The following is a 26,158-nucleotide window of genomic DNA, read 5'->3' as shown; positions in this document are numbered from 1 at the left end:
TTTCCACATTACTTGAATTGTTTCTTTCTGGCTGCTTGTAATATTTTCTCCTTGACCTGGGAACTCTGGATTTGGCTACAATATTCCTAAGAATTTTCCTTTTCAGGTCTCTTTCAGGAGGTTATCTGTGGATTCTTTCCATTTCTATTTCACCCTGTGGTTCTAGAATATCAGGACAGTTTTCCTTGGTAATTTCTTGAAAGATGATGTGTAGGCTCTTTTTTTGATCATGGTTTTCAGGTAAATCAATAATTTTAAAATTATCTCTCCTGGATCTGTTTTCCAGGTCAATTGTTTTTCCAATGAGATATTTCAGATTGTCTTCTATTTTTTCATTCTTTTATTTTTGTTTTATAATTTCTTGATTTCTCATAAAGTCATTAGCTTCCATTTGCTCCATTCTAATTTTGAAGGAATTATTTTCTTCAGTAATCATTTGGACATTCTTTTCCATTTGATCAATTCTGCTTTTTAATTAATTTAATTTATTTTTTTATTATTTTTTATTTATTATTTTATTAATTTAATTAATAAATCAGTTCTGCAATTCTTCTCCTCATTGGCTTTTTGGGTCTCTTTTGCCATTTGGGTTAGTCTATTTTTAAAGGTGTTAATTTCTTCAGCATTTTTTGGGTTGCCTTTAGCAAGCTGTTGACTTGCTTTTCATGACTTTTTTGCATCGCTCTCATTTCTCTTCCCAATTTTTCCTCCACCTCTCTTACTTGATTTTCAAAATCCTTTTTTAGTTCTTCCACGGCCTGAGACCACTGCATATTTTTTTGGAGGTTTTGGAAGCCTTGACTTTTAGGTCTTCCTCGGATGGTATGCTTTGTTCTTCCTCATCTGAAAGGAAGGAAGAAAATACCTTTACAGCAAGAAAGTAACCTTCTATAGTATTATTTTTCCCTTTGGGGCATTTTCCCAGCCAGTTACTTGACTTTTGAGTCCTTTGTCAAATGGAGGTTATACTCTAGGGACCTGTAAGTTCTCAGGGCCTCCAAGATGGTACAATCAAGGAAGAGGAGTTTACTCCTCTCCTAACCTGTTCTCTGGTCTGTGAGCAACTACAAGCACTCTTTTCTGCCCAGGATCTGTGAGTAGGATTCCCTCTCCAGAGCCTCCACCAGCTCCACCATGTCAGTGCTCCTCCTCACCCCAGGACTGCCACTCAGAACTGAGACTCAGATCAGCAGCTCAGTGTCCCCAGGGTCTTTAGGCTGAGGGCTCCAAAAGTGGACACTGCTGCACAGTGGCTGCTGCCATCTAGGGGCTAGTGCTGGGGCCAGACCATGCTCCCCTCTCACACAGGGGAAAGAGCTTTCTCATTGACTTTTGAAGCTATCTTTGACGTTTGTGAGTTGAGAAATCTGGGAACTGCAGCTGCTACACATGATTCTGCACCCTGGAGCCTGCTCTAGTTTTGTCCTTGCCTTGTGACCCAGACTGGGCTGTGCTCTACTCCGAGCTGGTGCAATAGATCTTTCCTGTTAGCATTCCAGGCTGTCTTGGGCTGGAAATCTCTTTCACTCTGTTGTTTTGTGGTTTCTGCTTCTCTAGAATTTGCTTAGGGTCATTTTTTACAGGTATTTTATGGGCTATGCGGGGAGAGCTTCTACAGGTCTGTCCTTCTACTCTGTCATCTTGGATCTGCCCCCTTTTGAAAAAATTTGTAGTCTAATTTGCCTTTGGCAAATGAAGAAGTTGCCTTTGGCCCCCATCTCTCTCAACTTGGCAAGTAAGTAAAATGTTTACTAAATGAAGCATTAAACATTGTTTACTAAATTAAGCTCCTTTGGGTCTTTTTATTGTGAAAATAGCCACAGTCATTAGTCTTCTGTATAAAAGAAATTTTCATTGGTATCAATGTCATTTTGGATCCCCATTTCCCAATTTTCATTGCTGATTATTTGTTTAAATAATCTAGGATTGAGTTGTTTAAATAGGAACTCATACTTTTTCATTATTGTTCTCTTTACTTTTTAATAATTTTGACCTTTGCTTAACATATCTGATTGTACACAAATAACTGATCCAAGATAATTTTACACCACTAATGCATTTTTCTGTCCATTAGCATAAAATCTATTTCATTTTTTGCAATGTTATTTGTTGCTCACCATGTGTAGAACCTTACTATGTCTTTTCTTGAAGAAAATGTTTGTGAGATAAAGGCATGAGGGTTCTGTGAAATTTACAAGTCTTTGACTTCTCTCATCCCTTTTTCTTAAAATCTGCTTTCTCATTTACATTTTATCTTCACTTTTTTCACTTTTATTGAAGTTATTAAGCATCAAAATATATGCTGCTTTACTTTGGAGGACCTTATCAATGTTTTTATAGAATTTCTCTACCTACCTCTTCATCCTCAACAATCAATATTGGTCCAAAAGCTACAATTATTTTCATGGTGGTCTTTTTACAAACACTTATCAGTACTGTAATACCAGATGACCAAATATCCCATGAAACAGCATTTCTTAGATGGGATGGGGGTGCAGCTGGATGGTTGAGCCTGAAGTTAGAAAGAAGAAATAATCATCTTCCTGGGTTCAAACCTAACCTTAGATACTTAACTAGGTGCCACTTAATCCTATTTGCCTCAGTTTCCACATCTATGAATGAGCTGGAGAAGGAAATGTCAAATCATTCCAGTATCTTTTACAAGAAAACCCCAAGTGGGGTCACAAAGAGTCAGATATGACTGAACAATAACAATGTTGCTACCATTGGCTATACTATAAGAGCAACTCCTTTCTTTGCCTCTTCAAGGTGTACTGGGATTTATCTTCCATTTAGATGTAACTTCCTCTTGTTTCTTGTTTCCTTTATACCAAGAATTTTAAGACTGATATGATTCAACTCCTTTAGCAGTCATATGCTAAGTGGGGAAGGCGGAACTGAGATCTGGAGGGAAGACATGATTTTATATTGACATTGTGTGAGTCAGTAGAGGTAAAGCTGAATAGCAGTGAATGCCCAGTTGAGGTTACGTAATATAAATGTATAGTAGTTTAAATCAGCTTGGTTTTCTCCATTAACACTGAGTATTCTCTATTATTGTTGCTGTTAATAATAATAATTGTGGGTTCCCCTAATCAACCTTTATTACAACAGATGTTTTGAAATAGTTCTGTGAAGACTCACTGCTAGGTATGTCCTACTATTGCTTCCATTTTAATAACAGGAAAATGAGAGTAAACATTGGGACAGATGGCAGATATGATAGGGTGCATTTAGTTGTCATCCCCTGGTGTCTTTTATAACATATATTGTTCTTGGTAACATACTACAGTTCACTTCCCTTTTCCCTTTAAGTCATCTGTAATATTGATTCTGAAATTGTGGTGTTCCATGGTTCACAAACACAAGGCACCACCCCAAGAATATTGGTATTAAAGAGATCATCTTTCGAAGCAGTGAGCACTTAGGATATACTCACAGGACTATGCAATTTCCTAAATGTCATCTGGCCTAAGCACTGCCTGGCATATACATACATACACATATTTATAAGATACACACATATACATGTATTTATATGGGTATATGTCTGGTTAATACACATATACCTTCTTTTTAGTATGTGTGTTGATACCTGCAATCAAAAGACATGGGTTTGAATTCTGGTTTAGTTACTTCCTAACTATGTGACTTTGAAAAAAGCCATTTGAAAATTTTTTTTCTCAACTGAAAAATAAGAAGGTTAGCATAGGTGATCTTTGAGTTCCTTCTAGCTCTAAATCTGTGCACATGTGTGAGAGAGATAGCAGGGTCTTGTGGATAGGGAGCTGGTCTTTCCAACCAGGAGGACTTGGGTTTAAATCTTACCTGTGACACATACTGGTTTTATGACTCTGGGCAAATTACTTAATCTCCCAGTAGTCTAGTCAACTCTGTACTACATTAAAGGTGCCTACTGGAATTGGTAGAGGGGGTTTCCTCATCAGGGAATTTCCCACAGCAATGCAATCATGGGTTTAGTCTTCATCCCTATCCATGGTTGGCAACAATGGAGCAGAAAATGAGTGGGCAACTTTCAGAGTTTTGGTGAACAGCATCACATTTGCTCCTTTGGGTCAAAACACTTGCAAACATCAGGATTGGTTTGATGAAAATCATGGGGAAATTCAGAAACTACTATATAAAAAATGAGAATTCCACAATGTTTAACAACAGGACAGTTCTCCCAGTTCTAGGAAGGCAGTTTTAAAATTTCATCAAGAGCAAAGTGCAAAAGAAGCTTAGAGAGATGCAGGATTCTTGGATCAGTGAGAAGACAGAAGTGATTCAGTTTTATTTTAATAGTAACAATTTAAAGCACTTCTACAATGCCCTTAAGGCTATTTATGGATCAAAGATCTTTGATGCATCTCAGCTACTCAGTGTTGATGGAGCCACACTAATCAGTGATAAGGACATGATCCTGGAGAGATGGGTTGATGTAGCAGAAAGCACCTTGACATACATGGGGGGCTTGCTATTACAGGTTCTGAGATCTGCTTTTCTAAAAGGAAAGGCAACTTGTGAGGGGTCAACAATGACTTTAATTAAGCACAAGTATCATTCAATTAGTTCAGGGGAAAAAAGTCAGAACCCTAAACTTCAGAGAAAATACAGAGAAATGAAAATCAACAGATGTGACTTCCAACTATCTGACATAAGCAATATATACATCATAGATCAACAGACAGATCCAATTGTCTGACTATTACATGCATACATGGTTACCAGAGAGAAGCACCAATATCTGGATTTTCAAAGCTAGGGGGCTGCTTAGTGGCTTCCCAAAGTCTCGTCTGGCACCAAAACCTTCTTCCAAGACTAAACTCCAAAGTAAAACCTCACCTCAGAGTCTTTATACACTTTTTAGAGCCAGAGGGCATCACACCCTTTGATAACCAGTGTCTCATTAGAAAATAAACAAAAGATGTGGGTCTTCCCACAAATCTTTCCAAATCAAACTCCCCTTAATGGGCAGGCCCATTAATGGGTGGGAAAGAGCTTCCCATTAAGAAACAAAATTATGTTAACAATAAGCAAAAATGCATTATCAATATAGTTGACCACTTCCATACTATTCTCAACAGAATGTCACCAATGCTGAAGCCATTGGTGATATAACACAGGTTGAAGTCAACACCTCTTTAGCTAAACTTCCAACTGAAAAAGCAGTTGAATGCCATTAGGCTCCTCTTGTGTGGGCAAAGTGACAGGTGCTGATTCCATTCCAGCAGAAATCTACAAGGCAAAGGGTTAGTGTTCATGCAAAAACTGACTAAAAATCTTCTGGATCATATGGCAAAAAGATGTTATTCCCCAAGAGATCAAAGATGCCTCCATTGTCCATCTCTATCAAGAAAAAGGAATTTCTGATTCATAGAAATGCAAGGACCTAAAAAACTCCCAGTGAACTCAAGGCAAAATGCCTTCCACATCCAGAGTAAGAACTGGATTGCAGAATAAAGTAGACCATTTTCTCTTGTATTATGTTTTGTTTTGTTTTCATAGTTTCTCCCATTCATTTTAATTCTTCTATGCAACATGACTAAGGTGAAAATGTATTTAACAACAATGTATTATAGAACCTATACAAGATTGCACACTGTCTTGGTTAGGGAGGAGGAGGGAGCAGGAAAGGATGGGGAGGAAGGAGGAAAAAATCTAAGATATATGGAAGTGATTGTAGAAAACTGAAAACAAATAAATTAATAAATTTTTTAAAAAGACAGACAAAGGAAAAAAAGAAAAACGAAATAGGTTGTTCTGTGACAATTACAAGGGGGTCTCTTTCTTAGTCCTTGCTAACAAGATTCTTGTGTGTGCTCCTTCATAGGCTGATCCTTTCTCTGGAGGATGGTAATCTACTCAAGAGCCAGTATGGCTTCAGAAAGGGCTGAGGAATAATTGATACGGTGTTTGCTGCCCAACAGCTCTGGAAGAAATAGGAGCAGAACAGAGATCTATACATAACATTCATCAATCCAACCAAGGCCTTTGATACTGTCAACCATGAGATGTTATGGAAGATCGTGTTGGAGTCTGGTTGCCCAGAAAAGTTCATTAGTATTGTACACTTGTTTCGATGGTATTCCTACACAGGTTCTGGAAAATGGATGATCCTCTCACAGTTTTCCGGTCATCAGTGGAATGAAACAGAGCTGTGTGCTTACTCCCATGCTTTTTAGCATAACATTTTCCTCGATGTTGTTAGACACCTTCAACAAAGATGAAAAACAGCACCAAATTCAGTTATTGCACTGAAGTTACTAAAGTTGAAAGTTATAAGCCAAAACTAAAGTGGAGGGAGAGCTGATGTGAGTCTTTTTGTTTGCAGATGCTTGCGCACTCAAGGCAGCCTCTGAGACGCAACCCAGTATGGATCCATTCTTTGCCTCCTGTGCTAATTTTGGCCTGACAATTAATACCAAAAAAATAGAGGTTCTCTACTAATCAGCACCATACCATTCATACATGGAACCATGGGTTACAGCAAATAGAGAAATTTTGAATGCTGTGTATAATTTCCCTTATCTTGGCAGTATACTTATCTTGAATGGACACGCAGATGAACTGCCAGAAAACTGAATCAATTCCATTTGAACTGTCTTAGAAAGATTCAGAAGATCACCTGGCAAGATAAGGTACCAGCTACGGAGGTCCTTTCTCAAGAAGAATGACCAAGCACTCCAACTCTGTTGCAGAGTGCAACTCTGATAGGCTGAATTGAAATCATTCAAATACCAAATATACCTTTGCTAAAGGACTATTTTACTGAGAACTCCTATAAGGCAAGCATTCATACGGGGGTCAAAAGAAGTGCCACAGCCCAAGGTGTCTCTGTAGAACTTTGGTACCGATTATCAGACATGCAAGCCATTGGCACAGGACTGTCCGACATGATGTGCATGTACCCATGGGCGTGCCGTGCTCTATGAGCGGAGCAGAATTGCAGAAGTTCAAACGTGAAATGAGGATATTTGGAGACATCTCCACTCCAGACGTTCACAGGAGTTCGTGCCTTACCTGCGGTGGACCGCGTGGACCTGCTGGTCTGATCAGCACAGTGGACACACTGTATTTTGCCAGCACCGTCTCGGTCCTGCTCCGTAGGAAGTACCACCGCCATCCTAACTCGCCCCACAGGTGTCCTGCGGTCGGCCAGCCCAGACTGCAAGCCTTCCCAGCACTCGCCCTCGGCTGCCGCGGTCTTCAGGGACCTGCGGAAGCATCAGAGACGAGACCAGCTGAGAACTCCCCGGAGCCTGGCCCCGCTACGGTAAGATAACCCAGTTACTGCGGATTGGATGCCGGTCCGGCGTCTTTACCTGTTTTAGCCGCTCCATCACTGAAAGCACAGGTCCAGCCCTGTGCAGCCCTACATCTAAGAGCAGTGGGGGGTATCTGGTCGGAGCGAGTCAAGATCGTCACTAAGGACCGGGCTGAGGGGTCGGGATGGAGAGGAGGCGCCACAGCGCTCTGGCTCGCCCCGGCCTCTGGCGGAGGAGCCACGCACGAGCCACGCCAGGAGCGGGGTGGGCGCGGGGCAGGCTCACAGGGATGTCGAAGGGAGGGCGGCAGCCTGAGGGGGCCGGCAGAGGGGCAGGATTCAGGGCTGCCTTCTGCCCTCGACCGAGTCAAGTACTAAATGGCGAGCCGTCCTGTTCCTCACGCCTCCGGGCGGGGCGTCGGACGTAGAGAACCCACTTTCTGCAGATATGTCGTAAGGTCACGATATGTCACAAATGGGGGAGCAGCCGAAAACCGGCCTGACGAGCCCAGGACTCCGGGCCGGTACGCGCTGGGGACCCCCCCTTCTCTGGGCTTCTCCGGAAGGGGGGGGCAGAGGAGCTCGGGGGCGGGGCGGAAGGGAGGGGGGAGGGGGGAGAAGGGAGGGGGGAGGTGAAGGTCACGTGCTGTGATTTCCAGATTTAGAACGCCCGCCCCCTCGAGCTTTGGGTTTATCCATTAGGTGGTCGGGGAGCGCGGGGGGGAGGGGGGGGCAGAATCCTGATCTAAACCTGGCCAAGCTCCTCGAATCCCGGATAACAGGGATGACTTAAAAGGAGTGAGGAGGTCACGGAAGGTTATGGGGTTCACGTGACCTGAGAGTTTAAGAGAGTGAGGAGGTGGTGGGGAGGGGCCGGAGTAGGTCACTTAAGGTGGCGAGAGTGGGGGCCGTGGGGTGATGTGAGCAGGGAGAGGACTGGCGGGTGACGTTTGGATGACGTTTATTTATCTCCTTCCCTCCCCCGTCTTGGAACTTCACGTCCGGTGGTGAGATCCTTCCACCTAGCTTCCGGTAGGGGCGAAGCATCCTTGAGTCCTGGCAGCCTCACTTCCGTTCAGGTTGCAGCTGCCGCTTCCCGTTTCCGTCTTTCCTGAGGGCGAGGAGACAACTGTCTCTGCACGCATGTGCAGATCCCTCGCCGGAGGGGGAGGGGCTGGAGTTGTAGGATTGGGAGGAGGAGGGAATTACAACCTGTGGAACGTTGAGGGGTCCCAGTAGCCGGATTCTTCCCATTGGCTACAGGAGGTGGAGGGGGGCGGAGCCTGGGGTATTGGGGACTTGAAGGGGGTCGCAGGGGCGGGTTGGAGAAGAGGGGGGGTGGTGGTGGAGGGGTCAGTGTTTTACAGTGGGAACTTTGGAGGCCTTGAGGTTTGGACCAATCCGTAAGACCCCCACCAGGTGCGGGGGGGTGGCGTGGGGAAAAACCGGGTCAGCATGCGGGACCGGACCCACGAGCTGAGACAGGTAAGACCTAGGTGGAAGCCAGCGACCTGACGCTGAGATGCCGGTGGGAAAAGCAGTGGGCAGCATCCCGAACCCGAGCGGCATCCGTACCACCGGGGTTCCAGGGCACCTGACTTTTGGCATCTAGAGGGGGGGACGCCCCACACGAGGATGAGCGAGTGTAGACTGTGGGTGAGGGGGCTGGGCAGAAGCTCCCATCAGTAACCCCAGACCTCAATAGGGGGATGACAGCTCTGATGAGGAGGAGAAAGAGCGAGTGGCCCTGGTCGTGCATCCGGGCACTGCCAAGTTGGGGAACCCCGACGAGGAATTCTTCCAGAAGGTAAAGGTGGGGAGAGGGCGCCAGGAGGTGCTGTGCGGTGGCACGGGGTGGAGAGGCTTCCCGGAGGATTCTCAGGGAAGTTGGAATGCCTGAGTTTGGAGGGGGTGGGGAAGCAGAGGATGCTCGAAGACTGGAAGCTAGCGTGGGGGGATGAGCGCGGTCCCCATTGCTCCTCGTCCTGCTCCCTCTTTCCCAGGTCCGGGGCATCCGACAAACCATGGGGAGATTGGAGAACAAAGTCAAGGAACTGGAGAAGCAGCAGATCACCATCCTCGCCACGCCTCTTCCTGAGGAGAGTGAGTGAGGGCCAAGGGCGCATGCTCACTCCGTGTTCCCTAGGGATTCTGGGCTTTGTAGTACCCCACCTGCCCTAGTGGGACGGCTTTCCCAGGGGGACGCAAAGTCCGCGCAGTCTCCTGGACCGCTATTATTGGAGCTGTCTTGAAATCATGCTTTTCTCCGATTCCCACCCTTGCCTCCAATTCAGGCATGAAGCAAGATCTCCAAAACCTCAGAGAAGAGATCAAACAATTGGGGAAGGAGATTCGGACTCAGCTGAAAGGTAAGTGCTGGTTGGCTGTTCTGCCAGGGTTCTGGGAAGAAACCTGAGGCTAGAGGCAGGTCCCCTAAGCCCATTGCCCTATCCCTCCTTTGTCCTTTAACAGCCATTGATCCCCAGAAGGAGGAAGCAGATGAAAACTGTAATTCTGTCAACATAAGGATGAGAAAGACCCAGGTGCGTCGGTCCTTTCCAGAACCCTAGCATTAATTTTTTTAATTAATTTTTTTTTCAATTAACAAAAATCTATTTTTTTCCTCCTGCCTCCTTCCTGTTGGGGGAGGGAGGAACAAAGAAAAACAAAATCCTTGTAACACGTATACATAGTCAAGGAAAACAAATTCTTATATTGACCATGTTAAAAAAAAAAGTCTCATTCTGCACCTTGAGTCCATCATCTCTCAGAAGTTGTGTAAATTGCTTCTTCGTGGTTCTTTGCTTTGATCGGGGTTCAAAGACAAAATTATTTGTCTTTTCCTTGTTGTTGTGTAGAGTGTTCTCTGCAGAATCTTGACCTTTCAATAAATGTTTCCTGAAGGCTGAGCTCTGGGGAAGGGGTGGGGTTTGGGAGAGGGGGGAATTCTTAATGCCTTGTGGTGGGGCTGCTTGCGATTTTAAATGACGAGTGTCAAATTGAGAACCACACAGAGCTATAGATATGTTGAATGTCTAAGTGGTTAAATGCTGTAAAGACTTCTTTGTTGGCTGTGTCGATCAGGATAGGAGAGGAGAGCTTGAGTTGGACCATGAAAAGAATGGACTTAGACAAATGAGAGGTGTAGGATGGCAAACTAGTCGGGGAACAAAGTTTGTAAATGTGCTGTCAGGAGTACCCCTACCTTGTTCAGGGAACAGTTAAGTTGAACACTTTGTCTGAAGTAGAAGGTTAGTTTTGGGAATGGGTAGAAGATACAGCTGAAAAAAGTAGGTTGGACCTAGATCATGGAAGAATTTAAATTCTAGACTGAGGATTGTTTACTTTATCTTGAAAGCAATGAACGGTCATTGAAGGAGGTTCTTGAGCTGTGGAATCAGATGATAGCTGGACTTTTGGGAAGGATTAATCTGACTGCTTGTGTGGGATGCATTGGTGAGAAAGGCAGAAACTGAAACAGAGATAATCTTTAGAAAATGGTTGCAGTAGTCCAGGTATGAAGTGAGCGGGCTTATTTGGAGGGTAGTGATGAGAGTAGTCTGACCAGAGCACAGTCTTCTGATTCCCACTATGCCTTCCTTAACTGACATTCTATCCTGTGTTCTCCTATACTCTTCTACCCACAGCATGGAATCTTATCCCAACAATTTGTTGAGCTCATCAACAAATGTAATACAATGCAGTCAGAATATCGGGAAAAGAATGTAGAACGGATCCAGAGGCAGCTAAAAATCAGTGAGCACTGGGGAGTGGGGGTGAAGGGAGATGGAAAGGGTGAGGGCACACTAAGCTATGGAGGGAGTGGTACCCTTGGAATTAAAAGGGCAGGTTTGGGGGCAGCCCAGGGTTTAAATGGGAACAATACATGAAGCCTTGGATCTAAAATGGTCAGTCAGAAGGCTGAGCCTTTAAGTAAGGGCATGATCTTTCCCCCCTCCTCCCCTCCTCTTCCTAGCCAATGCTGGAATGGTGTCAGAAGAAGAGCTGGAACAGATGCTGGAAAGCGGACAAAGTGAAGTGTTTGTGTCCAATGTGAGTCTGTCAAATATTCAAACCCTGACCCTCAACCCAAATTTCTTCTGGGTAGGTTTTGTTGGTACTCTCCTCCCCTGCCAGAGTAAACCTGCTGTGAAAAAAAACTTCATTTCTCTGAGGTTAACGAGAATCTCCTGCTTGAGTCTTCCTACTTCCTACCTGGCTTTACCCTCTCCTTTGTCTTAGTCCACTCATTCATACAGCATCATGGGTTGGAGTATGGGTAGTGTGTGTATAGATCCCTGTCCCCTATTTCACTGGACCTCTAGAGCTCCAAGGATTTCACCCTAGGGATGGAGCGCTTTGGGGGATGGGATGATATTTATAAGCATGCCTCCCTTCTTCCTTGACCTAGATCCTGAAGGACACACAAATGACACGGCAGGCATTGAATGAAATCTCCACCCGACATGGGGAAATCCAGCAGCTTGAACGAAGCATCCGAGAACTCCATGAAATCTTCACCTTTCTGGCCACTGAAGTGGAGATGCAGGTAGGAAACTACAAGCTTCCTGCTAGTCCTCAGTAGAGTTAAGGCTCCACCTTTCCATGACCTCACTGCCTCATAGCTTTGCCTTTTTTCAAAACCCTGCCGTCTTTTAAAACTCTTTTCCTCCTATCTACCCATCTTTAGGTGACTTCCTAGTCTCTTTCCCCACCCACCTAATTCATTAAGCTATGTGCTAAATACGTGCATGGTACCCCTTGGGGGATAGAGAGGTGTTCATTTTACTCCCTTTTCCCGGCAGGGACTTACAAATTAGACACACATTAAGGACCAGCCAAGGGGGAGGTGCTGAGCTGAGTGCTGTAGATACTAAGATGGATCTGATCAATACCCTACTGTTAAAGAGCGTACCATCTAATGGGCAGAAGGACATGTACACAAATAATTTTGTTAAGATAGAATGCGGGAGGTATACAAAGGAAATGTTAGGAGAGGTCACTTTCATGGGAGTGGGGGAGTGGTTAGGGAGATATGACATTAAGGAAGGTTTTTGGAGGAGGCACCATCAAATTCTGGCTTGGGGTAGGGGACAGCAAAATCAGAGAAGACTTCATGAAAAATGTGGCATTGAGGCTGTGTTGAAAAGAATAAGGAGGATGTTGATCTGGAGGTGGCAGTAACAGATAAGGGGAAAACAGTTTGAACACCTGGGAAGAGTCTCCTGTGTTGTACATAAGAGATAAGGTAATTTAGGCCCAGAGTGTGGAAGACCTTGAATGCCAGAGTAGGAGACTGGACTTGATCTCAGTCTGCTTTGGTCTCTTCTCCTCAGCTCTGGCTCCTTCTTAAACCCTGACCTTCCTCTTCCCTCCCTAGGGGGAGATGATTAACAGAATTGAGAAGAACATTCTCAGTTCAGCCGACTTTGTGGAGCGAGGTCAGGAGCATGTCAAGTCTGCACTGGAGAGTCAGAAAAAGGCCAGGAAGGTGAGAGAAGGCACTTTTATCAGCAACAGGAATCTCCTCCCGTACCTGCTGGCCATGGGCCAGGTCCTAAGCTCCCTCTCTTCTCCTTCAGAAAAAGGTGGGGATCGCTATTTGTGTCGTTATTGCCGTCCTCATCCTTGCTTTAATCATTGGTCTCAGCGTAGGAACCTAATAGCAGCCTTCATCAGCTGAGGTGAGCACCTTTACATACCTGAGAACTGGTGAACTGTCCCTTCCCTTCTTTTTTCTCCCAAAAGCTCCTGCACTTACCCCTTTTGGAACCCAGGCATCCTAATCCAGGACTTCTACCCCAAAATAACCCTTTACCCTGAATCCAAGTCTTTTTTTTTTTCTTGGAGTCCCTTGCTTAGCAACTCCTGCTAATTCTCCAATTCCCAGAAACCTGGAATTTCCCCACCCCCCACTTTCTCCCTCTGATCCTCCTCTCCCTCCTTTCCCTTACAGGTGAGGGGGGAGACCTGACTTTGGGGGATTCATGGAACCTAGGAAGGAGGTCAACAGCACTGCCTCCTTCTGATACCCCCCCAAAAGCACAGTTAGGAGGCCCAGCTGGCAAAGGAGGCAGATGTTTTTCCTTGGAGGGGAGAAGTGGAGTGGGAGGAAGATGGGTGGCACCTGGAGCCCATTTGATCCCTGGTTCTACCCTCCACAGGTCTCCTGCCCTCTGCACCCTCATTTTATTTTCCCCTTCAGCCACCTGAGCTTCACTCCTGCATCCCTAGAATCCTATTCCAGCCCTTTCTGTCCCCCCACTCCTACCCTTCAGGGTGACTACCAGGTGGTTAAATGGGGTGGGGAAGCCTCAGAGTGAGGGCAGGAGCAGGGCTTGACCCTTGCTGGGCCTAGGTCCTGGCATCATCTGGGACAAAATTTTGCAAGAAATAAAGTTAAAACAGTGTATTATGACTGTATGTGTTTGATTTTTGTAGTCCCTGGGACTTCTTAGAACCAAAATGACACTTTTCCCCTTCTTTTACTTTTTCTTTCACTCTCAAGCCAGTATTCAGACCAGACTCCAGGTATTTTTCCCCTGATACATACCAGGTATATAGGTATAGATATAACCAGAGGTCAACCTGATTCTGTCCTGGTGACCTTCCCCAGGTCCATTTTGCTTATTCGATGGGTGGAGGTGGGACCTAAACAGGGGGGTAAAAAGAGCTGTAGTCTTTAGGCTCAGCTCCTGCTGAGGGGCGGGGAGGAGCCCCTTAGCTCTCTCTGTACTTCCGGAGCCTGCTCCAGGGCAGACCAGAAATCGGTGGTTTGGGCCGAACTGCAGGTGAGAGAGGTGGTGAGGACCGGGCAGAGTCAGTGTGTCTATAGTCCGGGTTGCTGTGCTGGACAGGGGCCCAGAACCTAGCAACGGGTTGGGGTCATGACGATTCTATCTTTTGATCGAGGTAGGAGAAGTTTGAGCTGGCATGTCAGGGTTTTCAGGGAGGGGCAAAGTTCCTGGAAGGCGGGTGGATATCCCCGGCTACCTGGATCCCATCTCCTCTCCCCACCTCCAGGCCACTCCTGCCGCTAACCCTGCACATTCCTCTGGGCCACCCGCAGTGCCACCCAGCTTCAGGGGAAGGCGCTGACCAGGGGCAGGCCCCGGAGGTCACTAAGTTGACCAGCTCCCTGCCCCGGCCCCTGGACCTGGGTTGGGAGGTGAACCCGGAAAGAGAGAGGACTGGGGGCCTAGACTGGGTCTTGCAGGAGGCTGCCGGCGTGGCCGAGCTGTGGTACTTAGGGGCCTGAGGTCTAAAGCTAGGATAGGACGGCAGAAGCAGCTGCGGGGTCTGAGCCAGGAAACCACTGGGATCTGCACTTAGATCCGTTTCCCGGGATGGGCGTGGCCAAAGCGGAACTGCATGAGGATTGGGCCTGGGATCCAGAGGTGGGCGGAGCCTCTGGGTTGAGTCCCATTCAGTAAAGGATGGGGGAGTCGGGAGCTGAGCGAGAAAGAACGGTCTCAGGGAACCGCAGTGCCTGGCCGTGATTGGCAGGAGGCGGGATCAGAGATCAAAAGACTCGGGATTAGATGGAGAAACCTATTGGGGGCGTGACCAAGTAGAGAGCTGCTGCAGACTTCCAGTCCTACCACCTCTACCTACCTCTCCGCAGTCGGATCCCCACCGGACCTCTCTGGCTAGATTGCAAGTCCCGTGGACAGGTAGGTGAGGGGCCCCAATCCTGGGTCCCCGGGGAGAGAGCTGGGGCGGGGAAGGGACACAACTCCCCCGATAAGCAGAGGAAAGGATACTTGGATCCTTCGTTAGGCGTTGTTGGGTGCTTCAGGAAAAGAGACACTTAGGTCGCCCGAAGGCAAGGTTGTAGCACGGGTCTTTGTGGTGGAGGCTGAGAAGGCTGTGGAACAATCGATATATATTTATTAAATGCCTATTATGTGCCAGACACTGTGCTAAGCCCTGGAACAGGCTGCCCAACTCAAGGAGGGAGCTGGAGTCAAACTAGTTGGAGCTGTATGGACACAGAGTATGGGGGACAGGTGTAGGTACTAGGAAGTAGAAAGACAAGATGTGTGCATGGGTTCTGCTGGAGGGTGTAGGGCTCCCTAGGGCAGGGCAGCTGAGCTTTCCGACTTTTCTTCCCCCTCCAGTCTCTACCTCCAACGAATTATCGTGTCCTCTGCTACTTTAGCCCAGGCTTTCTTCTCTCTTCCTTTGAATTACAGCACGGGCACCTACTGGGCTTTGATCCAGACCTTTGGGGACCTACTATGTCACCTGCCTGCAACTGGGTGGCGGCCTGTCATTTGTCATTGCACTGAACCTCTGCTTGACCACACTGGATGAAGTCATGCCTCACACACTATGTATTTACCTTTCTCAGGAGGACCTGGACGCAGGTGGATGGCCCATAATTCTGTAGACTCCCCCTGCAACTCTCTATCTCTTAGTGGTTTCAGGAGTCCCTACTATGGAGTGTACCATGATAACTAGAGGAGGTAGTTGGGGGGCAACGATGGGAATTTGCAAACTCGTTTTCCCTTCGGGAACCAATCACAGACTTCAAAATCTTGACAGAAAACCTCTGAACCTTGCCAGGCATGATTTTCTCAACTGTGGTACCACTTTACACTCCACTGAGCCTCAAAGACCCATGAAGAGAAGTACTGCACCGAGCTGTAGATTGTGTGTTTGAGGAATGAAGAGTGCTTCTCCTGGTGGCCTGTGGGATCAGAAAGGAGCCTGCTTAGATAGCTGTCCTGAGACAGAGGATACTGAAACCTGATGTTGCTTGAAGCACAGGGAGGGAGGGGGAACAGCAGTCACTTCAGGCCCATGAGTTGCACAGGAATATCCTTCAGTGTCACTAATGTCCATGTGCTTGTGACTTTTGAGGTCCCAGAGAGATCCAGTATCATGATCCTGGACCAGAAATCTTCGACATGGTACCACACCTTTGACTTTGGTTGCATGAGTCTGGGCCAGGGTGGGAAGACCCAATTGCATTTGAAGGTATGAAACCAGGACTTCTTCACTGGTAATGATGACCTGCTAGGCAGTTGTAGTAATGTGTGTGTGTTTGTCCTTCATTGCCAAAGAAGACCATGCCATCAGAGAAATGATGACATGACTTGCAATTGACTTTGTTTTGAGTGAGGGAGGGCTGTGCAGGTCACCAACCTCACTTCTCCTCCAGAGCCATCTGAATCCAGTGATCAGATATTCATCAGGATGACTGGAGATGACCTAGCATGAAGCGATTGGGGTTAAGTGACTTGCCCAAAGTCACACAGTTAGTGAGTGTCACGTGTCTGAGATGAGATTTGAACTCAGGTCCTCGTGACTCCTGCACTGGTGCTCTATCCGCTGTACCACCTAGCTGCCCCGGTTGTTGTAGCAATGATTTAGACACAGAAGGAAGCCACTGGAATCTTTGTCCCTTGGCCCAGGGCTGACAAACATAACTACTTGCTGACATGTAGGCCATGCCTAGGGGAGCCATGGTGCTTTTCCTACAAAGGGGAGAGAGTAGCCTCCTCTTTCCTGCTTGACACCCCGTGTACCTCTATAGTGTCCCACTCGGTATTCCAAAGGCATTGCAATTTCTTTTGATTATTGGTTACTTGGTATTATTTGTGTTTCTTCTCCAGTTTTTTGGTGGAAATCCTTGAGAATAATAATGATGGCAATAATTTACATAGCACATAAAGCATTTTGCACATTTTTAAACACATTATTCCATTTGAGCTCTATAGCAAACCTCTGAGATAGGTACTAGATGGCCCAAAGGATAAAGTAGTGGACTTAAGAGTCAGGAAGACTTCAATTTGAATCCTGCCTCACACATTTATAACTGTACAAAGTAAGTTACCCTCTCTTAACTTCAGTTCCTCATCTGTAATGGGGATGATAATAGCACTGACCTCTCAGGGTTGTTTTGAGGATCAAATGAGATTATATTTGTGAAGTTCTTTGCAAACCTTCAAGCACTATATGGATGTTAACTATTGTCGTTATTAATATCATTTTTGTTATCCCCATTTTACAGATGAAGAAACTAAGAATGAGTATTTAAGTGATTTACCCATAATCACAGATTTCTGAGTTGAAATTTGAAACCATTTCTTTCTGATTTCAACAAAACTTCACACACCAGTCTGAAGCTAAACTCATTTCTATGAATAAACCCTGTGCTGTCTCATATTTTATTTTCATTCCACAAATATTATTTACTGTTTGCAGAACCCTAAAAGGTGATAAAGCAATATACAGACTGGACATGTCAGTTTCTGCCTTTTCAGTCAGTTTACAGTTTAATAAGGCTGGGATGTGACTCATATCTGGAAAACTATAATGCACCATGATACTAAAATTCTGCAGTGATTGGTAGAGGCACCTAAAAGATCTGGTGAAAGATGCACAACAACCACAATATTTATAATGAATTTTAGACAGGGTATGAGGTGACTCTGAAAAATGTCAGAATTGATGGTCAGCTGGACTGGAGAGCAATGCAGATGGGAGAAGATCTGGTAGAGAAAAGCAAGATGACATCACTCAAGACATCCATCCCCTGGTCACCATGTTCCATACTTCCTAACACAATTGATTTGGTGACATGTGTACCTCATGTGGATCACCCACACATGATTCCTATAAAGAGCCATTCTTCCAAATGAGTATGTATGTATTTGGGGAAGAGTGAATTCAAGGTTTAGGAGAGGCATGTTATATTATTACTCTGTTTTCTTTGCTATTCATGTAAAGGAGAAGCATCTCTAGAGACCAGGCCTTTGAGTTAGGAAGTCACCTACTGACACATAGTGGTTCTGTGACCCAAGGCAAGTTATTTAACTTTTCTGTGCCCCCATGAAACTCTAACACCATAAAGTTGCTAATCTACATTGATAGAGGGAGTTTTCTCACTGGGGGTTCCCTAAAAGGATAAAGTCATAAATCTGGTCCATAATAAAATTTTTAATACAGTGTAATATGTGCTAAGTATTGTAACAAGCTAGGTGGCTTAGTGGATAGAGAGCTGGACCTGGAATGTGGCCTCAGACACTTGCTAGCTATGTGACTCTGGACAAGTAATTTAACCTCTGAGAAGGAAATAGCAAACCACTCCATTCTTTACCAAGAAAACCCCATGGACAGTATAGCCCACAGGGTAATGAGTCGGACTCAGCTGAACAACAATGCTGCCACAAGTTGCAAGAATACAACACTTTGTGAGGTCTAGTGGGGTCATTACAGATGAGATTGTACAAGGAAGGCTTTATAGAGGAGCTGGTATTCTGAACTGAACTTTAAAGGCTGAGTAGGCATTATTCAACAGGCAAGCTTGAGGGATAGCCCTACTGGTTGAGAGAACGACATAAGCTAATCTGTGGAGGTGGGAGGGTAGAGGGTATATTCAGAAGAAGATAGCCAGGCAATGTGGTATCTTTGAAGTCAAAGGAGGAGAGAGAATCCAGCAGGAGAGAGAGGTTAACAGTATCACTTGCTATAGAAAGATCAAGGATGAGGACTATTGGTTTTGGTTATTGATTAAGTCATTGTTAACCTTTGAGAAAGCACGCAGTAGGAAACCAGACTTGGGGAAGTTGATGTGAGCGGGTGCATGTGAGGAAACGTGAGAAGCCAGCCAAGGAGACAAAAGGAACAATTAGAGACACTATACTCCTATTAAGACAGCCCAAGATGGAATAAGTTTTTGTGATTGCCACATCACATGGCTGACATCTTGAGCTCACCATCCACTGGAGCCACTCACAGCTTCTTACTCTTATATCCCCACTTGTCACATGTCTGGCACTGTTAGTTACACCATTTAATTCAATTTGGCAAGCATTTATTATTAGGTGCCTGTTGTGTGCAAGGCACTGTGTTAGGGTGCTGGGAATACAGAGACAATACAATCCTTGCCTTGAAGGAGTTTAGTTCTACCTGTGGATACGATGTTCACACAGATAACTAAGGGCCAGATAAACTGAGGAGAGAGAGAATACTGAAAACTAAGAAAGGCTCATCTGAAGAACTGGTACCAGAGTTGGGGCTTGAAGAAATAAATGAATTCTAAGAAGTGGGTGTGAGGAAGCAGTACTTTCTAGACGTGGGGGGTCAAAGTGCAAAGGAAATGAATCAGGATTGTGGATGTTGAACTGAGGAAATATCAAGGAGGCCAGTTTGGCTGGAATGTAGCATTGGTGGAGAATAATGTGAAATAAGCCTGGAGAGGTAAATTGGAGCCAGATTGTGAAAGACTTCAATTGCCAAGATAATTTTGTGATTTATTTTAAAAGCTATAAAGAGCCACCAAAGATTGAGTGAGGTAGTGATATGGTCAGACCTGTACTTTAGGAAGATAATTTTGGCAGTTGTGTAGAGAATAGATTGGAAAGGTAGCTTGGAAGCAGGTAGAATTAGGAGATTAAATGCCCAGGTTACATGTGATGAGAACAGGGCTTGACCTAGAATGTTAGCCATATGAATGGAGGTCCTTAATTAGATTGTAAGCTCTTTGAGGCAGGGAACATATCTTATTTTTCTGTCATTCCTAAAGTGCTTTTGCACACAATAAATGATTGGTAGGTGCTCTTGGGGACGTTGAGATAGAGGCATGTAATAATAACATTTCTATGGCATTTTAAGATTTACAAAATACTTTTCTTATAACATGAGTAGCACAGGTGTTCTTTTCAGCTTTCCCCCTTCCTCACAAACCCATTTTTGAGATAAGGGAGCTGAGGCCTAGGTAGCTAGGTAGGTTGCATCACTTGCCCATAGTTCACACAGGTAGCAAGAGTTGAAGCTGGGATCCCAATACAGTTCTACTCACTATAAGTCTATCACTCTTTTTACTCCACTACCCTGCCTCTGAAGAGGAAAGCATCTGCTTCCTGCCCCAAAGTAGTTTAGAGTAAGCTGAGGATGACAAGAGGACAATTCCAAAGTGATAAGTAGATCAACAAGTCTAGGATACTGAGAGGCAGAATGTACACGAGCACTGAGGGAATTTAGAGTAAGAGAGGCTCAGCATGGGCTAGAATTAGAGAGGTTTCCTGCTGTCAGTGCACTTTGTGCTGGATCTTAACGAATGGGCAAGATTTATATAGGCCAAGAGGAGGAGGGAGGGCATTGTAGAGATAGAAAGAGCATCCTGATCTAAAGTGTGTGTGTGTGTGTGTGTGTGTGTGTGTGTGTGTGTGTGTGTGTGTGTGTGTGTGTGTGTGTGTGTGTGTGTGTGTGTGTGTGTGTGTGTGTGTGTAGTGAGCCAGTAAGAAATCAGCTTGACTGACATAGCAGATTTGCATCACGAAAAAGAGAGATGAATTTTCAGAGCTTGGTGGATTTGGGAGTGGGGGAGGAAGAAAAGCCAGCAGGGAATGAAGAAGAGGGATAAGAAATGATGACAGAGAGAAGTTGTGAAGTCAAAGCAAGGGCAAAACTCTACTTCTATCTTAAATTCAATAAACATCTATTAAGCACTTACATGCACATTTCTATACCAGGATGGGGTACAGAAATTTAAAAATTACATATTCTTTGCCCTCAAGAGATTACAGTAGTGGGTAGGGGAGGAGGAATACAACATATGCATGGATAAGTATGAATATAAGGAACTTAAGGAAAAAAGATATATAGTCAAAGTACTATTGAATAATGAGAAGAAGATAACTCTCATCTTGAGCATGGGATGGAATTAGGGAAAGCTTTGTGGTAGAGGTGACATGAGCTGAGACTTAAAAGAAAAAACTTTTATCTGGTGTAAGTTGGATAGGACTGTATTCTAGGTGAGGAGAATATCCGAGATGAATGTAAGGAGCCTGGAAGGAGCAGAATATATTTTGGGAACCAGCCACTTTAGCTGGGATGTTGATCTTTCAAGTCTTTCTAAGTAGTTTCAGTTCTGAATTTACTGAAACTATGAAACTTCAAGCATTCTCTCTCATTTGTTATACTCCAATAGAGGGCTGGTATCCAAGGTACTAGAAAGGGACTTGTGTATCCTATAGAACAGAATCTTTTCTTTAAAAAGGCAATTATGAAACTCATCATAGCCCAAGGACATTTCTAAAGCACATTTTAAACTTCCATTCAGTTCATCAAATACTGACTCTGTGCAAAGTCCATTACTAAGTGGCAGCCCCAACCCTACCTGTTTAACACATCCTGACAGAGACATTTTTTTTCACTTGGGACAAGAACAATTTGGAGGCGTAAGAAATAGTAACAGTACAGAGAAGAGCCTGACTCTGGATACAGTCATACAGGGAAAATTACATAGTCTTTGTTCCTGCAGTGTTGAAGGGGAGGGGCTAGGTGGCTTTGGGGCACTGAGGCTGACAGAAAACACTGAAGCGTGGCATTGGGACATTGGGTGACTATCAAAGGGAAGAAGGCCCCTGTCCCTGGATAAAGCACCCTCTAAAATACTGGTGCCATTATTAACAGAGGAGTAGGAGATGGAGGTGCAGGAATGGTGGCTTCCAAGTAAAAGCATGGTTTCTTTGAGAGGAAGCTAGTACTTCTGGAAATGGGCTCCCCCGGGGCAAAGCACCCTTAACCACATAAAAGTTAAAGCTCTGCTTTGTCCACAAGTTCTGGAGCCACATAATAGAGGTAGCTAAACCTCAAACCACTTCTACAACAAATTGTGCTTAGGACAAGGAAAGCCCTATTATAATACTGATGTCCAGGCCCAGCGTGACCCCATTATAGATCTGATGTAAGGGACAGGATAACCCTTTGTTAGAAGCTAAAGATTAATCCCTTAGGGGCTTTCTGGATCTTGACAAGTAGAGGGAAGACAGTCTGGGGTTTCTTGAATTAGTTAATCTCTAATTTCTGTGATAATGCCTTATTTTTATCTAATGAAATTTCAAATAAATAAAAGGTTTGGATTAGATAAACTCTGAGGTCCCTTTTAGCTCTAAATTCTATATTTTTTCTTTCTTTTTGTTGTTGCTTAGTGTTGCTTCTTTCCTGGAGCTAACTGAATCTGGAAGACATGGCTAGCTGCCCTCCTCTTCTCATTGAGGTAACCACAACAAAGGGTCAAGCTAAATCTGCAGCATGAACTTATATAAGTAATTCCTTCCTTTCTCAATGTAATTTCCCCAGCTAGAACATGAGAAGCCTTCAACAGTTGATGCCCCTTCCAGCTCTGACACTTTTTGATTCATGACTCTATCCCTTTTCTAAACCATGCCTTACTTTCTCCAGCCCTCTCAATAGTGCAGCAGTGACCCCAGCCTTACAGAGAAATGAAGCAGGTGGTTGCTCTTGTAACTGAGCCCTGAGGTTCTCACCTAAGGGGCCCTTCCATAGTCCTAACATACTACATGAAACTAGGGAAGGCTCCTTAGAAGCTATGGGCTAAGTGAAAGGAACCCAGGTAGACTCAGGCTTCAGGCTATCGAGGCAAAGATGTTGGGAGTTAGAGATGAAAGTGACCTTCATGATTATATATTCCAATTCCTTTATTTTTCAGGTGGGGACCTCAGGGAGGTAAAGCTTGCTCATTTGAGTAGGTAGTATACTCATTTGAGTAGTAAGTTGCATTTCTTCTGACAGTAAATCTAGTTTTACCCTTTCCACTATAGTTTCACATGTGTTCTCTGCATGTGTCCCTGCTGCTGCCCTAGGAAGGTGGAAGTTTTCTGGGTTATGGGAATTGAGAGACAGATGCCTGGGTCTTGGGAGGGGAGCTAGGGCTAGGGGACAAGATACCTAGGTCCTGTATGGGGAGCATGTTCTGAGCAACAGGAAAGGGCAGCTAAGTGGTGCAGTGGATAGAGCATTGGGCCTGGAGTCAGGAAGACCCAAATTCAAAGTCAGCCTCAGACACTTGCTCTGTGACCCTGGGCAAGTCACTTAACCTTGTTTGCTTCAGTTTCCTCATCTGTCAGATGAGCTGGAGAAGGAAATGGCAAACCACTACAGTATCTTTGCCAAGAAAACCCCAAATGAGGTCAGGAAGAGTTGGACATGACTGAGCAACAGGTTACTTGGCATGATGGGGCTGGTCTGTAAGACAAGATGCCTAGGTACCAAGAGAAAAGCTAGGGCTAGACAACAGAATGCTTGAGTTCTGATAGGAGACAGAACACTTAAGTCCTGGGAGAAGAATAAGAGCTAGGCACATTCTTAACTTGTTTAAGTTTCTTAGATAAGTGAGCAGGAAAGCATCTCTGGAGGAATCCAAGGAATGCCACAAAATGGCCCAGAATAGTAGAATTAGACCAGGTAGAAGGGCTAAGATGCTGGGTTTAGGTAGAGAAGCTGGGCTGGGAACACCAGATGTCTGGGTCATACTGCATATGAGTTTACAGAGAATATTATATCCTTGTCCCAAATGAGAAGAGCAAAGATTTGCTAATCTGTTTCCATTGGGACCCAACTGTAAGCACAAGCAAGGTGGGATTTTTGTTGTTTTCTTTTTGGAGTTCAGTTTCCCAGGCTCAAGCTAAATTGTAAACATATGAAAGATTAATCTCCTTTGAACCCTGATAATTCACAGCTGTGCTGGGTCACATAGGTTTCTTTTGTGCCTTCTGGCTCTGAGCCAATCAGGGGTGGAGTCGCTGGCATTGTGCTTTGGGGGCGTGCTCATGAGAAGGACCTTTTGATTCCCTGGGCAGGACTATGCGTAGCTGTTTTTTAAGAGCCTCCCTCCCCCCACTACTCAGATGTTGGTGCTTTTCTGGTTTAGTGTTTAGTGTTGTATGTAGGTGGTTGCATTAGTCCATTGGATTCTTTCTTGAACTACTTATCTGTCTGTTAATTAAAGTAAGATTATTAACTCCTTTAAAGCTATCTTTCCTTTAGAAAAGTAGATCAAAGAACCTATGCTAGCAGCCACTCTGTGTGCTAGCATGGTTGCTCTTACACCAACCTAGTGATAACCCTACTTGGGACCCAGACATCCGGAGCTTTCTCCCTTGCCTTTGTACCCTCCCTTAGAATCTTGTCTTCCTGATATTCTCCTCTTTCCCCAGAAGTTGATAGGTGGCACAGTAGATAGAGTGTTGGACCTGGAGTCAAGAGGACTCAAATTTGATCTCAGACACTTACTAGCTGTATGACCTTGAGCAAGTCACTTTAACCTCTGTCTGTCTCAGGTTTCTCAAATCTAAAATGAGGACAATAGTATCTAACTCCCTGTATTGTGAGGATCTAATGAGACATTTTTGGGCAGCCTAAGTGGCAAAGTGGGTAGAGTGCTGGGCCTCGAGTCAAGAAGATTCATTCATCTTTCTGAGTTCAAATCTGGCTTTAGATACTTACTAGCTGTGTGATCCTGGACAAGTTACTTAACCCTGTTTGTCTCAGTTTCCTCATACGTAAAAATGAGTTGGAGAAGAAAGTGGCAAATCACTTCAATATCCTTGCAAAAAAACCCCAAGAAAACAAATGGAGTCACACAAGAGTCAGATATGACTGAAAAATTACTAAACAACAACAAAAAAGTCAGACCTCTGTAAAGCATTTAGCCCAGTACCTGGCACAGAGTAAGTGCTTAATAAATGTTTGTTTCCTTCCTTTACTGGTCCTGTTCCCAATACCTCATCCACTCAAGGATCTTGATCCCATATCTAACTCGAGTTTTCCAGGTGGCATAGAACATGAGAGCTTTTTATTTTATAGATTAGAAGACTGAGGCTGGGTTATGGAGTGTCACATTGCAGTGTTCTGAATGTAGAATTAGTACAGGTTCTTTCACTTCACTCCCAAGCCAGTGCTTTCTCCACTAAATCAGGTTGTGACACCTATCTAATCTGGGGGGGAGGGGATGGGTTTGTCACAGGATCCAGATGTCCCCCTTATTTCCTCCCTATCACAGTTCTCTCTTCTCAATATTCCCTTATCTTCTGAAATGGTGGGTGAGGGGACTGACATAGCCAAAAATGAAGTCTGTGGGTACCTCCCCTTTTAATATGGTTTGTGCCCTCTGGCCCAATGGCACCTGTACTCTCTGCATGAATCCCTTGCAGGGCAGACAGCTTCAGCACCTGCCCTGGCCTCTTAGAAGGCTGGACCACGCAACTGTCATCCAAGTATATTAGGGGCCTCTGCCAGCTCTGTAATAGAAGTGGCAGCATCTTTAGCTCACAACATTCAGAATGACTGGCGGGCTGGAGTGGAGCATGGCCCTCAGCTGGAACCAACTGAAAACGTCTGCAGGTGTCCCTGGCTGGCTCCCACTCAGAGGCTGCCAGCTTCCTCAGCAGAGTCTGATGAGGATGAGTATAGCTTCACCTCTGAATAAGTGGAAAGCAGCTACTACAGGTAAGTACCTTGGAGATCAAGAGAGACCAGCCCTTGTGGCTGAACCTCACGAGCTGCAGTGAGGCCTTCAGATGGGGACCAGATCTGAGGCACTTCTGTCCCCTGGCCTCTTAAATGTAATAGATTTTCTTTTGAAGGCTCTGCCCAGGAAAGCTGCAGAGGGTTTGAAGGGGCCTGTAGGGAGTCTGGGAACAAGACACTAGCTGAGCTGCAAGGAAATGTAGCCCGTTCATCAGAGTAGACTTGTATCTCATCCTCTCTCTAAAATATTCTCTCACACCAAGTCTCTCCTTATTGCCAACACAACTGTAACCACTCCTATTTTCCCCCTCTGCCCTACCTCCTCTCGGATTCTCATCCTCAAAGCCACCTGGCCCTCCCACTCAGACCCTGCCTCTCTGACAAGCTTCTCTTTGGCCCGAGGTCCCCCACATTCTAAACAATCTCTGGTTCCCATTCATTTGGAGCCTCACCCTTTCCTTGGCCCCTCCTCCTCTGACCCTGCCTCTCCCTGGCCACTTCCCTAGAGACCACTCTCTTCCGTCCAAGCTTCTCTAGCTCCAACCAACCCCAACCCCCAACTCCAACCCCATTTCCTACTGGTTGTCAAAGCCCTGCCTGGAGAGT

At 45.2% G+C, this 26,158-nt stretch overlaps 1 protein-coding gene across 3 annotated transcripts; it reads left to right on the top strand.

The window, feature by feature from the left end:
• The first annotated feature begins 1,497 nt into the window (after positions 1–1,497).
• On the top strand, positions 1,498–24,788 carry STX4 (syntaxin 4). Of its 3 annotated transcripts, XR_011964504.1 has the most exons (15): positions 1,498–1,735; positions 5,834–7,791; positions 8,280–8,752; positions 8,973–9,074; positions 9,271–9,370; positions 9,562–9,636; positions 9,740–9,810; positions 10,915–11,023; positions 11,244–11,320; positions 11,679–11,816; positions 12,648–12,758; positions 12,850–12,951; positions 14,774–14,940; positions 15,463–16,249; positions 22,213–24,788. XR_011964504.1 is itself a non-coding variant. In XM_072597510.1 (14 exons), the coding sequence occupies exons 4-13, from the start codon at positions 8,723–8,725 to the stop codon at positions 12,928–12,930; spliced, it is 894 nt and encodes a 297-aa protein (XP_072453611.1). In that variant the 5' UTR covers positions 1,500–1,735; positions 5,834–7,276; positions 7,714–7,791; positions 8,280–8,722; the 3' UTR covers positions 12,931–12,951; positions 13,224–13,685. The 3 variants fall into 3 exon arrangements, 2 of the variants coding, with proteins under 2 accessions (XP_072453611.1, XP_072453610.1); XM_072597510.1 differs by lacking the exons at positions 14,774–14,940; positions 15,463–16,249; positions 22,213–24,788 and adding an exon at positions 13,224–13,685 and having other exon boundaries at positions 1,500–1,735; positions 5,834–7,276; positions 7,714–7,791; XM_072597509.1 differs by lacking the exons at positions 14,774–14,940; positions 15,463–16,249; positions 22,213–24,788 and adding an exon at positions 13,224–13,685 and having other exon boundaries at positions 1,500–1,735.
• The last annotated feature ends 1,370 nt before the right edge of the window (positions 24,789–26,158 follow it).

The sequence above is a fragment of the Notamacropus eugenii genome, chromosome 3 (assembly GCF_028372415.1).
Source record: "Notamacropus eugenii isolate mMacEug1 chromosome 3, mMacEug1.pri_v2, whole genome shotgun sequence".
Classification (NCBI taxonomy): Eukaryota; Metazoa; Chordata; class Mammalia; order Diprotodontia; family Macropodidae; genus Notamacropus; species Notamacropus eugenii.
This window is presented reverse-complemented; position numbering and strand designations above follow the sequence as displayed.

Excerpts from the sequence above, each read along its gene's own strand:
- STX4 (XM_072597510.1), top strand. The coding sequence starts at position 8,723 with ATGCGGGACCGGACCCACGAGCTGAGACAG. Across the intron at positions 9,811-10,914 it reads TAAGGATGAGAAAGACCCAG|CATGGAATCTTATCCCAACA; the intron begins GTGCGTCGGTCC and ends TTCTACCCACAG. Across the intron at positions 11,321-11,678 it reads GTGAAGTGTTTGTGTCCAAT|ATCCTGAAGGACACACAAAT; the intron begins GTGAGTCTGTCA and ends TCCTTGACCTAG.